Source organism: Neopelma chrysocephalum, unplaced genomic scaffold, assembly GCF_003984885.1.
Source record: "Neopelma chrysocephalum unplaced genomic scaffold, ASM398488v2 Primary Assembly neopelma1_25, whole genome shotgun sequence".
NCBI lineage: Eukaryota > Metazoa > Chordata > Aves > Passeriformes > Pipridae > Neopelma > Neopelma chrysocephalum.
The window spans coordinates 7,886,254-7,901,136 of NW_020897694.1; the positions used below are offsets into that span (position 1 = coordinate 7,886,254).

A 14,883-nucleotide genomic window follows, 5' to 3' on the forward strand; every position below is an offset into this window, starting at 1 on the left:
TGGGGACCTGCAGGGAGCTGCCTCAGCACTTGATATTCTAGTTGGAGCTTGAATGCAACTGAAACTTAGCTTCTCTGCCTTGGGACTGGCAGGTAAAAGGGAAATTCTGTTCCACTGTAGTACTACAGATTAAGGACCAACAATTAGTGCTGCTGTGGCAGGTCCAGAGATAATTGTTGTCTCTAATGGAGAATGTCATAATTAGTGAAAATGTTACTTTTGCTGTAGAGGCTATTGGTTGAAACGTTTGTTTTGGGTTTTGTTCTTCCATCTGACTTTGAGTTCTGAAGCCAGCATGCCTTTCTTGGTGGGAGGTGGCAAAGAGCTGTTCCACTGGCAGTATAAGCATAAAGAACCAAGACCCTGTTTTAGAGCCTAATTATCTTGGCCATTATATACTAGAAGCCAAATATAGTAGTTTGCTGTCTAACCAATTACTCATTTCTTCTTTCAGGATCCTTCAGCTGTGCCAAATTCTGACAATGCCTTCACGCTATTTTATGTAAAATTCAGAGCAGCTGCTCCTAAAGTCAGAGTAAGTAGGCTGGTAACTAACTTTTGAAAAGAAACTTATGAAAATGGAGTTAAAATTTATTAGTGTGAATGCTAGGATTGCATATTGTGTGAATGTGAATATCCAAAGATTGTATAATTTGTCCATGGAAAAATACTGCAAGCAGTTCTCCAATTATTACAGAAAAATAATGTACTTATTAATAATACTTTTTCCTTTTTTTTTTTTGAGTAGACTCTAATTGAACAAGTAGAGCAAAGATCGGAAAAAATGCCAGAGTGAGTATGTCTACATAATTTGTCTTCAACAATTTTAAGTTTTGAAAATATTTACTTTTAAGTACTGTTTAACACAATATTCATTTAAAAGAAAGTTTTAAAAATCAAAATTACGTAGACTTCAAAGATGGTATTAGAATGCATTTTATGTGTACCAGAAAATGATCTTCAGGATGCAGCTACTGTTCTAATTTCTTGGACAGGTATCAACAAGTTCTCAATGAAATCCATCAATGTTACCTTGACCAGAGGGAGCTCTTGCTTGGTCCAAGTATCGCTAGCACTGTTACAGAACTAACCAGTCAGAACAATAGAGATCATTGTGCTCTGGTAGGTAAAGTAGTCTTGTGTTATGTGGTTTTTGTTATATTTTAATCGCCTCTACCCCAAGTAAAATGTACTTATTTAATTCAGTCATTTACATGCAAAATTGCTGCTGTTGTCTGTGGGTTTGAATCATTAAAATTTTACTAATACTTTCAAACAATACATGTTTTGTTTCTGTACAAACTCCATCCTGTTACAAACCTCACAAAGGGGGGAGGATTAAAAAAAGGCATAAAATGAGGGTACTTAAATTTCAGAAACAAAAAAGGGACAGAAGTTGTACAATGAGCTTTTATTTGTCTAGTAACATCTTTTCAGTCCATAGTTTTAGAGTTCATCTCATTAATTTTGAATTTTACAAAGCTTCAATTTAATCATAGTTATAATAATAATAACAATATATGATATATAGTTATAATACATGTAATATCTCTTGTAATACTGATGCAAGAAAAATAATTTAATAATCAGGTATTGGTATTTCTGTGAATACAGGTACGAAGTGGTTGTGCCTTTATGGTCCATGTATGCCAGGATGAACACCAGCTTTACAATGAGTTCTTCACAAAACCAACACCAAAACTGGAGTAGGTGGTACATGCTGGTTTTGTTTTGCTGCATGTTGTATTTATTTAGAATGCTGTGATTGATCCTTGTATGGGCCATTCACTTAAGAGCTGGACTTGATGATCCTTGTAGATCCCTTCCAACTCAGAGTATTCTGTGAAACCTGTGAATATAGCAGAGAATATTATATGGCAGATAGGGCTGTGTTGAAGTGGTTTGGTAAGAACCAGCAAGGAAAAAACTCAATTTAATTCACTTTACACATCAGAAGTTTGTTTCCTTTTTCCTCAAGCAAAGCTGATAGTTTGCACTCTCCATAAATAATCTGGGCAAGTGCTCTGTAGATGGTCTGAAAGAGATAAAGATACTCAGCTACTTTGAAAATAGCTATAGAAGTTAACAGTGCTACAGCTCTCAGCTGTTTTTGTACATCCTCTATGCCAATGGTTTGCACAGCCAGTTGCAGAAGTGCTTTTTATTTGCTTCAGTGTAAAATTTAAACTGATGAACTCCAGCTATTTTTCATCAGGGATTTAGTTAGTGAGCTGCCCTTACTGTCAGAGAGTATTTGCATGTTGCCTGTGTATGGGCTGAATTGAAGGCTGGGTAGTGAATGCCTGACTAGAGCAGTACCTGTGTCTGCTCTGCCTAGATCTAGAAGAGGGATAGGTTGTTGCTACGCGTAGTAATTGCATTATAAAAGTATTGTAAGTTTTTTTTATAACACACCTGCAACATTAGAGCAATTGAATAGATTACACCCCTTCTGCAATTTGCTGGTATTTTTTAATAAGGATACTTAATTTTGAAATTTGTGTTCGTCATGTTCCCTTACTGTGAATTTAATAAATAATGTATTTCTATTAATATAACCAAGACACTGGTTTTGAGTGTTATAATGTCTTAAATTGAGTGCAGTTTTAGTTGAATAAGTGTGTAACCTGGAAAAAATATTTCCCATTACCCTACCCATCCTCTAAAGGTAAACCAAACCACATAAAGCCTCACTAGAGATAAGCCACAATGCCAGAGTAGTACCAGTCTTTCCTGAGAAATTGGTCTCATGTGGGACGTGCTCAGAATTTGAGTTGACCTAACTAAATTGGCTTAGGAGTTTAGCTCTTTCAATCCAAATCCTGGAGTAAATATCCCTAATTCAAATTAGTGTAAAATATTTAGACAGAAATTTCATCACTAGTGCTATTCACATCAAGTACGAGAACAGAATTCTGATTATTTTTGAATCTTGGTGGAAAGTAGTTACCTCATTTCCTAAGAACTTGCTTTCCCTTTTTTGCCTATATCTAAATAAAGTACTTTAAGAAAAACATTTCAAATAGTAACTACTTAATTAGGTTTCTCTTAGCATAACAAATAGCCTCCTTGTTTTTTTCAGAAGTTTTGAGGTGCTCTGAAGACATAACAGCCAGGTGTCTATGTACAGATAAAAGAGTTTACCAAAAATCTAGCCAAGACTAGAGATCTGAGATTGAGTGTTGTATTTAATAATAAGGCTGGTGAAACTTTCTCCTTTGTTTCTGCTTTTAACGTGGAGAGTTACTGTTTTACCAAGTTGCTTGTAATGCTATGGGATGCAAATGAAGAGACATTCAAAATGTTTCTTCTGTGAGTATTCTTTTGTGAGCGTTTTTGTTCCCTCTATGAGAGGAACAGAAGTGTCCTTGTCCTCTTGACAGACACTCCTTGTGAATTAAAAAAAAAAATTCAATAAACTCAACATCTTTATCACACTGTAAATATTTAAATGCTCTTGGTGTTTATATTTGCAAATCTAACTGTGGATTTACTTGAATTTTCAGCTACTGGCAATTGCATTATTGCTTAATCTGTGATTAGTGAAGGGAGCATTGAGAATAGCAAAAATGTCTACAGTGAGTGCTACTCGTTTTTTAACCAAGATATGCATCACTTTGGACATGAAAGAAAAAAATAAATTGAAGTGGGATTTCTGGTGTTTCATATTGCATTGATATCGTAACTTCAGTTAGATTGAAAGTGTGCTCTTCAGTGTTGGTAGTTGTTACAGAAAATATTACCAAGCTCTTCTCCTGTGTCCCTTTTCATGTCCTCCTGATTCTAATAAACTATTGAATGCTTGGAATCAGATGAACCTTTTCTCAAGGGGAAATTGGGATTAGGATTCTGAGCTCAGCAGGAGCATTTCTTCACACAGAAACCAAGTAAACCAGTTTGCAGTATCTTCCCTTCCAGGTTGAATTGTTGGTTGGTGTGTATGGGGTTTTGTTTGTCTATTCGTTTTTTTAATTTTATTTTAAAATTAATTAAAATATGTACATCCATTTTTAAGCAGTTGTTATCCTATGTTTTTTAAAAGACTGTAGAAAATAATGGGTTCATGTTTTAAACAGTCCTTTCTAAAATCTTCTATGGCACTGTGTTGCTTTGTTTTCTCACCCTCCTTTCAAAAATCTTTGCCACAAAATAGTCCATGCTTGTGATAAAATTTTGTTTTGGTATTGTGGGATCCTGAAAGTATTTTGTATTGTTTTATTTTTACTTCATAGTGAACTCTTGGAAAAGTTGTGTCTTTCATTGTATGATGTCCTGAGGCCAATGATCATCCATGTCATTCACTTAGAGACGCTTTCTGAACTTTGCGGGATTCTCAAAAATGAGATGCTTGAAGATCATGTACAGAACAATGGTAACTCACAGATGGAAGCTGATTGTTTTTAAGTGTCTTCTTAACTGATAAAATTACTTAATTGCATTGGCAAAAAAATTCCTAGATTTTTTTTTCTGGTGTATCTTAACATCACCTCATCTTTGACATGTTTATATGAAATGAATTATATTTTTTCATTTATAATAAAGTCTGTATTTAGGGGGTCTGCATATAGCATCATTTAAATTATTATACTGATGTTAGTCCTATTTTCTCTAGATTGTACAAATGCAAGGAAGCATCCACCCAGTGCATATGCAGAATTGATTTAAATTAACTTTTCAAATTAATGAATTGCTTCGCTTGGCCCTGCTAGTGCATCATCCCTGTAGAGCTTTCTGCATAATGATGATAAAACAAAGGAACGCAAACTGATTTGTTTTTAAATTTTCCTTTATGTCATGTTTCCCAGACTAGAAATTGTAACTTCAGCAGAGGAGTTAAGTAGCTGGTGTAGATTTTGGAGCTGTGTACGTGTTCAGAGCTTAAAGTCTCATAGGAGTGACCCTACCTGGTATTAATATGACCGGTGCATAATGGAATCCTTTCACAGTCTTAAATTTGCACCTGGCAATAAACAGAAATCATACTGATATATCACACAGTGTTGCTGAAGCTGTGCCAATAATCATGAAGAACTGCTTACTTTCCTGAAAGTATAATTGTAACACTGTTGGGAATGAGGAAGAACTTGCTGACATAATCTTTTGGCTAATCTTAAGAACTGTCTTCATACTACTTAAATTTGAGCTTCTTCAATAATTCTTAAGTTGTATGTGAGCTGCTTTGAATTATCTGTTCTGGTAGGTAGAAGAGTTATCAACTCCCAATAGTCACACCACAGGCATTGGCTGTGATAGAACCAAAGCCACCTTGCTTTGTGTTTCTTACCGAAATGCTAGTTAATATACCCACGTCTCACATAATTAGAATGGTTAATTCTGACAAGGCCTCTGATGTAATCAGCGTGAGGTTGAATTTTCACAGTCTAATGAAAATTTGGGCAGCTAAAGGAATCATGAAGTTCAGTAATTCCTTGTTTGTCACAAATTTGTCTGCATGCTGCTGTTCCAAAAATAGTCTGACATCATCTGCAGCAAGCAGGTTTTTGACAGTTCTATATGTGATACTTCAAACTTTTGTTTCTGTTAGCTGGTTTTGTAATTAACGAATTTGTGCCTTTCTTTACCTTTGTCAGCTGAACAACTGGGTGCATTTGCAGCTGGTGTCAAGCAGATGTTAGAAGATGTACAAGAGCGTCTTGTCTATAGGACACATATTTACATTCAGACTGATATCATAGGCTACAAGCCTGCTCCGGGCGATCTCGCTTATCCTGACAAGTTGGAAATGATGGAGGTATAGCATCAGCTTTTTTATTGTCCTTGATTGGTTTTCTTTTTATACGCAGTGTACACAATTCTGCAGTGCAGTGCTTTGCAGCCAGGGTTTTCCAGTTCCTAGTTGTATTTAGTATTACTGGCATTATCAAATTGGCACCTGCTGATTAAATTATGACTCTAAATTTTTTTTATTTACGTTAATAACTAGTAGGTATGACAAATGTATTTTCTAGTTGAGCTGGAGTTGAAGAGTAGCTTTAGACAGTCACAACTACAAGTTTGTTTTCAGAAGTACTGGTCTGCTAGTGTTTGGTAGGCATGTGTGCACGCTTGTTCAGGCAGTGTAAGGGGAGACTTGCTTGCAACTTCAGATAATTTAAGATGTCAGCAACAATTTCCAGTAGTCTTTTTCAGGTTCTTATCAGTATGAACCATTTTTGTAGTCATTCCAAGAGCTTTGAGTCAATGTTCCTGTTGAAATGGATCAAACTAATTATTCTTACTTTAAAAAGTTAATACTATATTGATGAAAGATTTCAAAATGAACTAACTCACAGAAATAAAAAAGTGGCCAGTGAGAAAGTTGAAATTAGTTTTTGACTGGAGCAAATGCATTCGATATGCAACTGAAGTATAGCATTGCATGGAAGCAGTAAAGCATAGTAAAAATTCCCCCCTCAGGTAACAGTTGCCCTTCACTTTATAATGAGAGGCCCGAGCTGTCAAAGGATTGAGTTGACTGAGAACGGCAATTCCAATGTGGACTGGCAAGATCCAGAATTTATTGCTCTATTCTGCTTTCTATCTAGCTACCAGAATAGGTGGTGGTACTTAGAAAATTGTAGGACTTATTTCTAGCTGACCAGTTGGTAGAGAAGCTATTGTTTGACTTCAGAATCAGAGCATTACTTATCTAAACACAGAAGCTTTACAGCTGTGTATGTATATATGTTTTGCTGTGTGCTGAAAGAAATGAATGTTGTACCTTACTGTGCTCAGTTCTTGAGCAAACAGACAAAACATATTGAGAAACTTCTTAGCAGTGAACTTAACATTGCTATGACATTGTCTTTATACATGTCTAAAGCTTTTATTATGGTACAGTTTATGCTTTGGTGATTACAAGGGACATGCATGGCGTTTTAGGAAAGCATTTACAAACCCTAAAGCTAGTGAGTTTGTTGAGTGCATGCTCTTTTGTACTGAAAGTTTAAGGACTAATAAGCATTTGAAGACAGAGGAACTGAGAAGCCCACCACACAAAATGTCACTAAATGGGATCCCTCCATTCAGAACAACTAGTGATCAGAAGATTTACCAGTATAACTGTTAGGAGTACAGGTTTGTTTGGTTGGTTTAGGATCTTTTATTATTTATTTATTGTGTTGCTAAAATTGTGTGTATAGAATTGGATTAAAAAATGATTGTGAGACCTTCTTCATGTTAGCTATAATTTCTCTAGGCAAGTAATGCAACTACTTGGTCTATATGGGGCCTTATTTTCTAACACGGGTCCTATGGCCCTTCAGTTAGAAAGTTCATTCCAAATTGAGAAATTATGCTGCTCTTCATATGTCCTCATAAGACTCCAGTTTTTGCCTGGTTTGAGATTCATTTTGCTACTTGATTGCTTTTAAACCTCAAAACCTTGCTATTCAGAGAGACCTTCTGTCTTAGTAAATTAATTATTAAAATGTTAAAAGCACAAGGCAGAAATATTTCTTGTGCTATTCTACTCAAATATTAATGCAGTTCTTTGCCCATTCTTGCTGCCTCTTGTTGCTTTGAAGCAGACCAAGTAGTGAAAAATATTGAAGTGTGGAAATGTTGAGTGATGTTAGAGGAAAACTTTTGGCTGAACTCCTGCAGGGAATAAGCTAGAGAGTACTTTCAGGCCATCTGCACATCATTTATGGGAATAAAGCCATCACAAAAATTATCAGTATAAAATCCAAGTGAGTGTTGAATTGAGTTCCCCTAATTTGAGCTTCTCTTTCTAGGTAGCTTCATAGGTTATTATTATTTAGAGATCAGTAAAAAAAAAAAAAGGAAAAATGGAAGGAACAGTGCTTTACACAGATCTGTGTAGTATTTGTGAATCTTAATTGACATTTCAAGGTTTCTGCCACTGTTTTGGAAACATCTGTCTATTTCTTCTAAATGTCTTTGAAACACTGGGAGCTGAGTGTAGCTGGCTCCTTTTGCAATTTAGTACACTTTTCTCTGTTTTAACCAAAGCAGTGTAAGGCTGCTTGAATAAAGTAGAAAAAAATATTATAATGTTATTATGTATCTTTCTTTGCAGCAAATAGCACAGAGTTTAAAAGAGGAACAGAAGAAGCTGCCATCTGAAGCTTCGTTTTCAGATGTTCAGCTAGAAGATCCGAAGACCTGCAGCTTAGTTAAATCTGGTATGAAATACATCTTATATTGTCAGATTAATGCATAAAGCTCGTGGGGAGTGAGCATTAACCTGAACCATTTGTGAGAAACCTGCATGTATCTTAAAGGGTTATTTTCCTAGAGAAATTCATAAGAGATTTTGAGAGGTAAACTTGTCTCAAAGTTGTTAGCTTTGTATTTTTAATGAGAAACAGCTTAATCTTGTTCTTTTGGTGGCATTTCTTTGTGCTTTCAGTGCAATCCATTATGTGAAGCAGCTACTTTTGCAGCCAACAGCATCTATTATACTTTGTATGAAACTGAGCTTTTGTATTCTCCATTGCAAAGTAGCCCCGCCATCAAGATGTGTACTTCAGGATGCTTCTGACTTTTAGCTTTAGCTGTGCTCTTTGGCCCGTGTGTCTGTAAATTACAGTTCACTGGAATCAAATTCCATGAAATATGGTGGTTTTGATGCCAGTCATTTGAGTGTTACAGATTTTTAAATTATTGTCTAAGATCCATTAAGAATTTCTCCTTTTTTTTTAACCATTGTTCAGAATGGTACAACATCATTTTTACCAGCAGCATCTTTGTCATCTCTTTATCAGTTGTTTGTCAAATTGTTTTTGGTTATGTGGTATTTTCTTGCTTTTGGCTTGGAAGGTGTGCAAAGGCTGTTTCTGGCTGAACTCCACAAGACAGGAAGATGAATGGAGTTCATCTTCCTTCAAGCCAGGTGTATGGAATTTGCAAATCCTGTAAATCTCATGTGCATTCAGAAAATGAAAGGAACCTATAAGGTGTAATTTGAAGATGCATGTCTAAGATAATTGGGATTATTTGCCCTTCAAAGGTGCCTCTCTCCCATTTCAGTGCCTGCAGGAGTAGTTGAAGTGACTAATAAATAGCCTAGGAAGCTCAAACTGGCAACTAAGATCTTACAGGCTTTCCAATTAATGTGACAATAAATTTATAGTTACAAAAGGTGGAAAGATATTGCTGAATTATTTCAGACAATTTTCACACTGATCGCATAAACACTTCACAAGTGCTTTTTCCATCATCAGGTAAAACTTTAAACATTTTACTTTTTTCTAATGGTTGCTAATTGAAATCCGAGTTCTGATGCTATTGACTCAGCTGTTTCCCAGCTTGATTTAAGGACAAAATGAAAATAATACAGACTTCTGTCTGTCAGGTGGTGTGAAAATCCATTTTGAGCATACAGAATTATTACGAAAGTTATTCAGGTGGAACACTTCTTTATGTTTGCAACAACCTCATGACAAAATTGGGGTTTTGCCATTATTTTTGCAGTTATTAACATGATGTTTAGACCCTGTATTTTCTGCAGCTGTTTAATCAATGTAGGATTATCCCCAGCAGAACAGAAAAAAGGAAGTAAAATTAATGGAATTTTTTTTCCCCTGAACATTTCCTGTAATTCTATGATCTCTAACCATTTTTTCCCTTTTTCTCCTATGCTATTTTTTCAGTAATTGTTTGATCATTTCAGCTGTTCAGCTGAGTGGGAAGTGCCTGTCATTGGAGACATGCCTGTAAAAGTAACTCATTCAAAGGCATTGAGCTGGGCCACCCCTGAAAGCAAACTCATGTCTTTTACAGCCATGTGCTCTATTCACATCAGAAATCTAGTACTGACCTGCTCAGGAGGAAAAAAAGTTACCTGGTTGGGTAAAATAAAATGTCTTATTACTGCTTATTATAGTCAGTATATTACTACTTATAGTCAGTATAAGTGGAGTGGATATTACAGTCTGCTTTGGTTGAAAGGACAGATGAGCAAGTTTTTCATGTGTGTATTTTGCTTTTAAACAGGTTCAGCTGAATCCCTTAATCCCAGGCACCAGACCACTATTTCACCAGCAGATCTGCATGGAATGTGGTATCCTACTGTCAGAAGGACTCTAGTGTGTCTCTCCAAACTGTATAGATGTATAGATGTATGCAAAAATTTCTTTATCTATTTTTTTTAAGTGAAGTTGTGAAGTGTGTATAGCACCATGTCTAAATATTTTTAATATAAATTAGGAATGGACAATTACTGGCCTCTTATCTCTTAGTCTTTTTGCTGCTATCTTTATGTAAAACAGGAGAACTGAAAAATGTAGGTCATCATTTTCAAGACAGTTTTGTACTTGTAGAATTAGAAGAATGACACTGATTTGAATATCTATTGCTTTTACTATTATAGAAATAATTCAGTGTCTGATGTTCAAGATACTGGTCACACCAAAGTTGAGGAGTGAGTAGGACAAGAAAGAATAGCAAGTTCTGGGTCAATTATAGAGAATGATTTTATTGCTGAAATTACTGGGTGAATGTATTTCTTTGTGCTTTGCAGGACATCAGACAGGGTGATGTTTCTGGTCTTAAAAACGGTGACTCTACTACTTCTGTATTTTGGAAATGTTCTGAATTATTTTTGTGGCACATCTTTCAAGTTCCGAAATGTAGGAGACATTTCCATAGTTTAAGACAGTAGAAGTCTTCATGTCTAACAGAAACAAAAGCAGTGTTTACTTAACACATATTTTGAGACTTGCCCATTAGAATCTGTTTTATTGTCTCTCACCTAATAGCATAAAAGGCTGATAAGTCTCTGAGGAAAATTTTCTGTATGTCTTGTATCTTTATTAGATACATACAGAGTGCATTTCAAAATACCTTTGATGGGTGTTATTTGAGACTGCTACCAAGATGCTATTGCTTAAAAAGAAGCTGGAAAATCTGAATGCTTTATTGCTTAAAATATCAATCTCATTAAAGATAGATGAGTATTTGCCTTTGTTGTCAGCTAGACCTTTGGAGATGAGGTTGGTTTTATGTTGTTTGCAAGGCTCATTTATAGTGTGTCTGCACAGAGAATCATTTATTTTTCCCATGAGGTACTTTAGCAGAACTGGTACCCCTTGCCTGCACCCTGTAGATAGGAGAAGTCATGAATGAGTGGCACTGGCAAGTCTGGGGGCAGTCAGGGCTGTCATGTACTGCATTGCAGTGTTGGTGGAGGCGAGCTGTGTTCCTACAGCTGGTTCAGCCATAGGATGTAGTTGCTGCAGCTTAGTGAGTTACTCTGTGTCACCTGGGCCATCGCAGCTGTCATGTTTGTTTACTAACCTGTCGCAAATGTGAGGTAATTTGAGTTTGCTTGAGGTTAAACTCATGCGAATGATCTTGCGTCTATTGCAGGTACAACTTGCACGCACAACACAGGTAGTTACCCTGGCACACAAAGTGTCTGGTCAGGTTACCCAGCAAACATCATTCATGCTGGTAGCTCTCAGTGCGTGAGGTGTCACTCACCATGTCACTCCCCGGGTGCCAATTCAGAGCTGGAGGGTTAAGCAGGGTGTGCTCGAGAGTGCACCTGTATCCAGCCCGAGTACTTGTAGCAACCTTTTGTGTCACGCCATCCTGTCTTACTGCATGCAGACAACGTTTGTAGCTTGTTGATCTAAAGGTTTATATGCTGGTAAGCACATCGTGCTCAAACTGCAACTCTTAAAATTCTGTCTAAGCTTTGCTAACACCTTTTTTGTTGGTTTGATTTCCTCTTCCCTGCAGAGGGCAGTGTTTCAGGGATTATCACAAGAGGCCTTATCTGCCTGCATCCAGTCGCTGCTGGGAGCTGCTGATTCCATCAGCAAAAACAAGGTCAGAATCTGTGGTATGTTGTCCAAACCCCTCCCCTCCACCCTGTGTATATCTAAAGTCATGAAGCAGTTTTTCAGAATTCTGTTGAAATTTTAGTCAAAGCATGTTGCTTTGCCCCCAGAGACCTGACAGATTTGCTAGTTCTTAGTTATGGTTAATGTATTGCCAAGCAAAGATAATGATTCACATGCAAGCCTATCTGAAAATGGGAAATACAGGTCGTAGCAATCATGTTTACAGGCTGCTCTAACTCATGGGAATCCAATGAAGTGATGTCTAAAGAAAATTTTCTGCTAGAGGACTCTGCTCCCTATATTTATTTTCACTGTCTGTTACTCTTGTTCTGTGCCTCCATTGTTTGTTTGAATTTTCAAAAATCTTTCTAACTGTTATATTCACTGGGAAGATTTTCTAAGTATTCTCTGCTCAGAGCTGTATTATCACAAGGTCTGATCTGTTATGTTGCTCAGAATTCAATGCAGATTCATCAAGTCATTTTAACTTAAAGTGTTAGTTTAAGTAGTTGGAGTAAACTTTAGTTTTTCCTGTCACAATTCCTTTAATACAAATACTGTAGTAATTTGATAATTCTTAACAGCCAGGAAGTGAATTTAAAAAAAAAAAAAAGACAAGTCTTAGTAGGCTAAAATTGTTGGATTTTTATAAGCAGTAAATACTTAGTAATGAAAAGTTTTAGTTGTGAAGAGCTGTTTTGAAGTATTTGAGTGTCCTTTGAAAAATACCTGTTAAACATAGTATCTTTAAAAAAAATTCAAACTGTATTTCCTTTAGTTTGAACAGATAACTATTGCCTATGCAATTGATTCAGAATTCTGCAGTTAAATATCCATTCCAGCACTGTGTTCAGCATTAACTTAAAAGTATTATGGAGAATGAAACTTATCCTGCCATGAACTTTAGATAGGTTGGCCCAGAACTAGGATCTGTACCACTTTGTTCTTGATGCACGTTAATTTAACATTATCTGGTGAAATCGTGGATGTAAGAATTAAAAAAAAAACAAAAAGCCAAAATCAAACAATTCAAGAAGCCCTTCCACCACTTACTTTTAGTGAAATTTTTATTTGTTAAAACTGCATATTTAAATCTGATTTCTTCTTTACTGTTTTATTTAACATTATATCAAGGAAATTTCCAGCTTGCAAAAGCAAATTTGATTTCTTGAGTCCTCCTCCTTTTACCTCAATGAGCCATGGACTTCAAAAATTAAAACCAGCATGCATTATAAACCACTTAGCTAAAATAACAAGCAGTGCAAAACATCCTCTGGGTGGTGTGAACTTGGCCTTGTTTTATTCTTTCTATCTTTGCTGTACTGCTTAGAAATTAACTAAGCTTTGTGTTTAATGACATGACAAAAATGCCTTGTAAGACCTTTGCAGAATAGCACAGTTAATCAAGGTTATTAGAGGAACATTAACTGTTTGTCTTTTTTTTAGTCATCATGATGATTAAAACAAATTTAGAACCTCATGTTTTTCAACTATAAATTACATGAATCACATTAAATAATTCCTGGCTCTTAAGAAGAATAAGTTTGTATCTTTCAAATAGTGGATACCTGTACTTAATGGGGACATTTAGTAATATGGCTATATAATCTAATTCTTCTAAGAAATGTGAATAAAGTCTGTTTCTGTAGTGCATTGTATTAGGAATACTACAGAAGTGGGATTTGTTGATCCCAGAGTGTAGTTAATGGCACTACAGACTAATGAAAAAAGCTTGTTAACTAATAAAAACAGAAATGTTGAAACTTTGCTCTTCATCTGATTGTTTGGGGATTTTTTTACATGTAATGCATGTTCTTTCTCTTCTGCTGTAGACCCAGGTTGATGGACAACTTTTCTTAATAAAACACCTTTTGATTCTTCGTGAACAAATTGCTCCTTTCCACACTGATTTCACCATTAAGGAAATTTCCCTGGACCTTAAGAAAACTAGAGGTACTGAACAGTTGCTGGCTACAGAATGGGGTGGGATTGTCCTCCCTTAATGTGCCAGCAAAAGTTCTGGGTTTATTTTATGTTCATTTGCAATGACCTGTATGCTTTTTCTAATATCTTGCTTTGTTCTTAGCTTCTCTGAAAAAAACCCAAAACCATTCTCTTACTCAGGGCAATTCAAGATGTATCTAACAAATTCTTTATTTTTGTATGAAATGTGTTTGTCTGCTTTTTGCTGCTGGCCTAACTTATTTATCCAGTCTTTTTTAAGAACAGCTAAGTAACCTATGTTTCTATTGCACAGAGATGTCTTTTCCCTTTTCTGACCCTTTAAAGGAATATCTTCTGCTACTGCTGTTTAGCAGGTGAATTTAACAATACATAGTCAACTTTCCTAGAACAAATCAAGATTTCCTAGACATTTCTGTGAGGTTTTTGTTTTGAAAAGGTTTTCTTCTTTTGCAGGTTCAATAAACAGTATTGTTGAATGGTATTATGTAGCAAGTGTGTTTGTTTTAGGAAGTGAAAATAGAAGTAGTGGCCATGATCATGGTTTTGAAATTGTACTATGGTTCCTGTGTAAAATGCAGGAAGAAAGCTCTCAATACAAAAGTGAACTGTTGTGCACTTTCCAATTTTATAAAGACAATGGGAAAAATTACTGGAAGCATGTCAAATTTCTCTCCTTCCATTCCAGAAGAGAAAGCTGAAAAAATAACTTCTCTCTCCTGCTATCTAATAAGCTGCTCTCTTAACTCTGAAGCAAGCAATTCTTACACTAACTATTTCACTTGTTGCACTTGAACATCAATGAAACCTCCTACCTGTTGAGTAGTTTCTAGTTGACTAGAGGTTAAAGGGCAAATATATCCTTTTGGTGTTTTATCCTGGCTGACACACAAGTTCGTTCTCCATTTTCATTTAATGGAATAAATTTTTGTGCCAGCCAGCGCTTTGCAGATGGTAGTGGTAAGTAATGGAAAACACTTTCTTTATATTGGGTGGTGGCAGTGGTGTTGAAAAGATGTACATTGTGCTTAATTCTTAATGTGGTGTAGCATAGAACTGTAGGGCTTTTATATTTGGGATGAGTTGTACAAGAAAAATAACGAATTAG

The 14,883-nt window shown here is 35.9% G+C and overlaps 1 protein-coding gene across 1 annotated transcript in view; it reads left to right on the forward strand.

Annotated features, from left to right (window-relative positions):
- Nucleotides 1-14,883, forward strand: part of COG3 (component of oligomeric golgi complex 3) — a 31,284-nt gene that overhangs the window by 8,181 nt on the left and 8,220 nt on the right. Inside the window, exons 8-17 of the mRNA XM_027674337.1 lie at nt 455-535; nt 749-792; nt 996-1,122; nt 1,615-1,706; nt 4,233-4,372; nt 5,592-5,752; nt 8,042-8,147; nt 9,961-10,085; nt 11,710-11,799; nt 13,646-13,766. Of these exons, the coding sequence (XP_027530138.1) occupies nt 455-535; nt 749-792; nt 996-1,122; nt 1,615-1,706; nt 4,233-4,372; nt 5,592-5,752; nt 8,042-8,147; nt 9,961-10,085; nt 11,710-11,799; nt 13,646-13,766 (1,087 nt within the window). The remainder of the gene's footprint in view (nt 1-454; nt 536-748; nt 793-995; nt 1,123-1,614; nt 1,707-4,232; nt 4,373-5,591; nt 5,753-8,041; nt 8,148-9,960; nt 10,086-11,709; nt 11,800-13,645; nt 13,767-14,883) is intronic.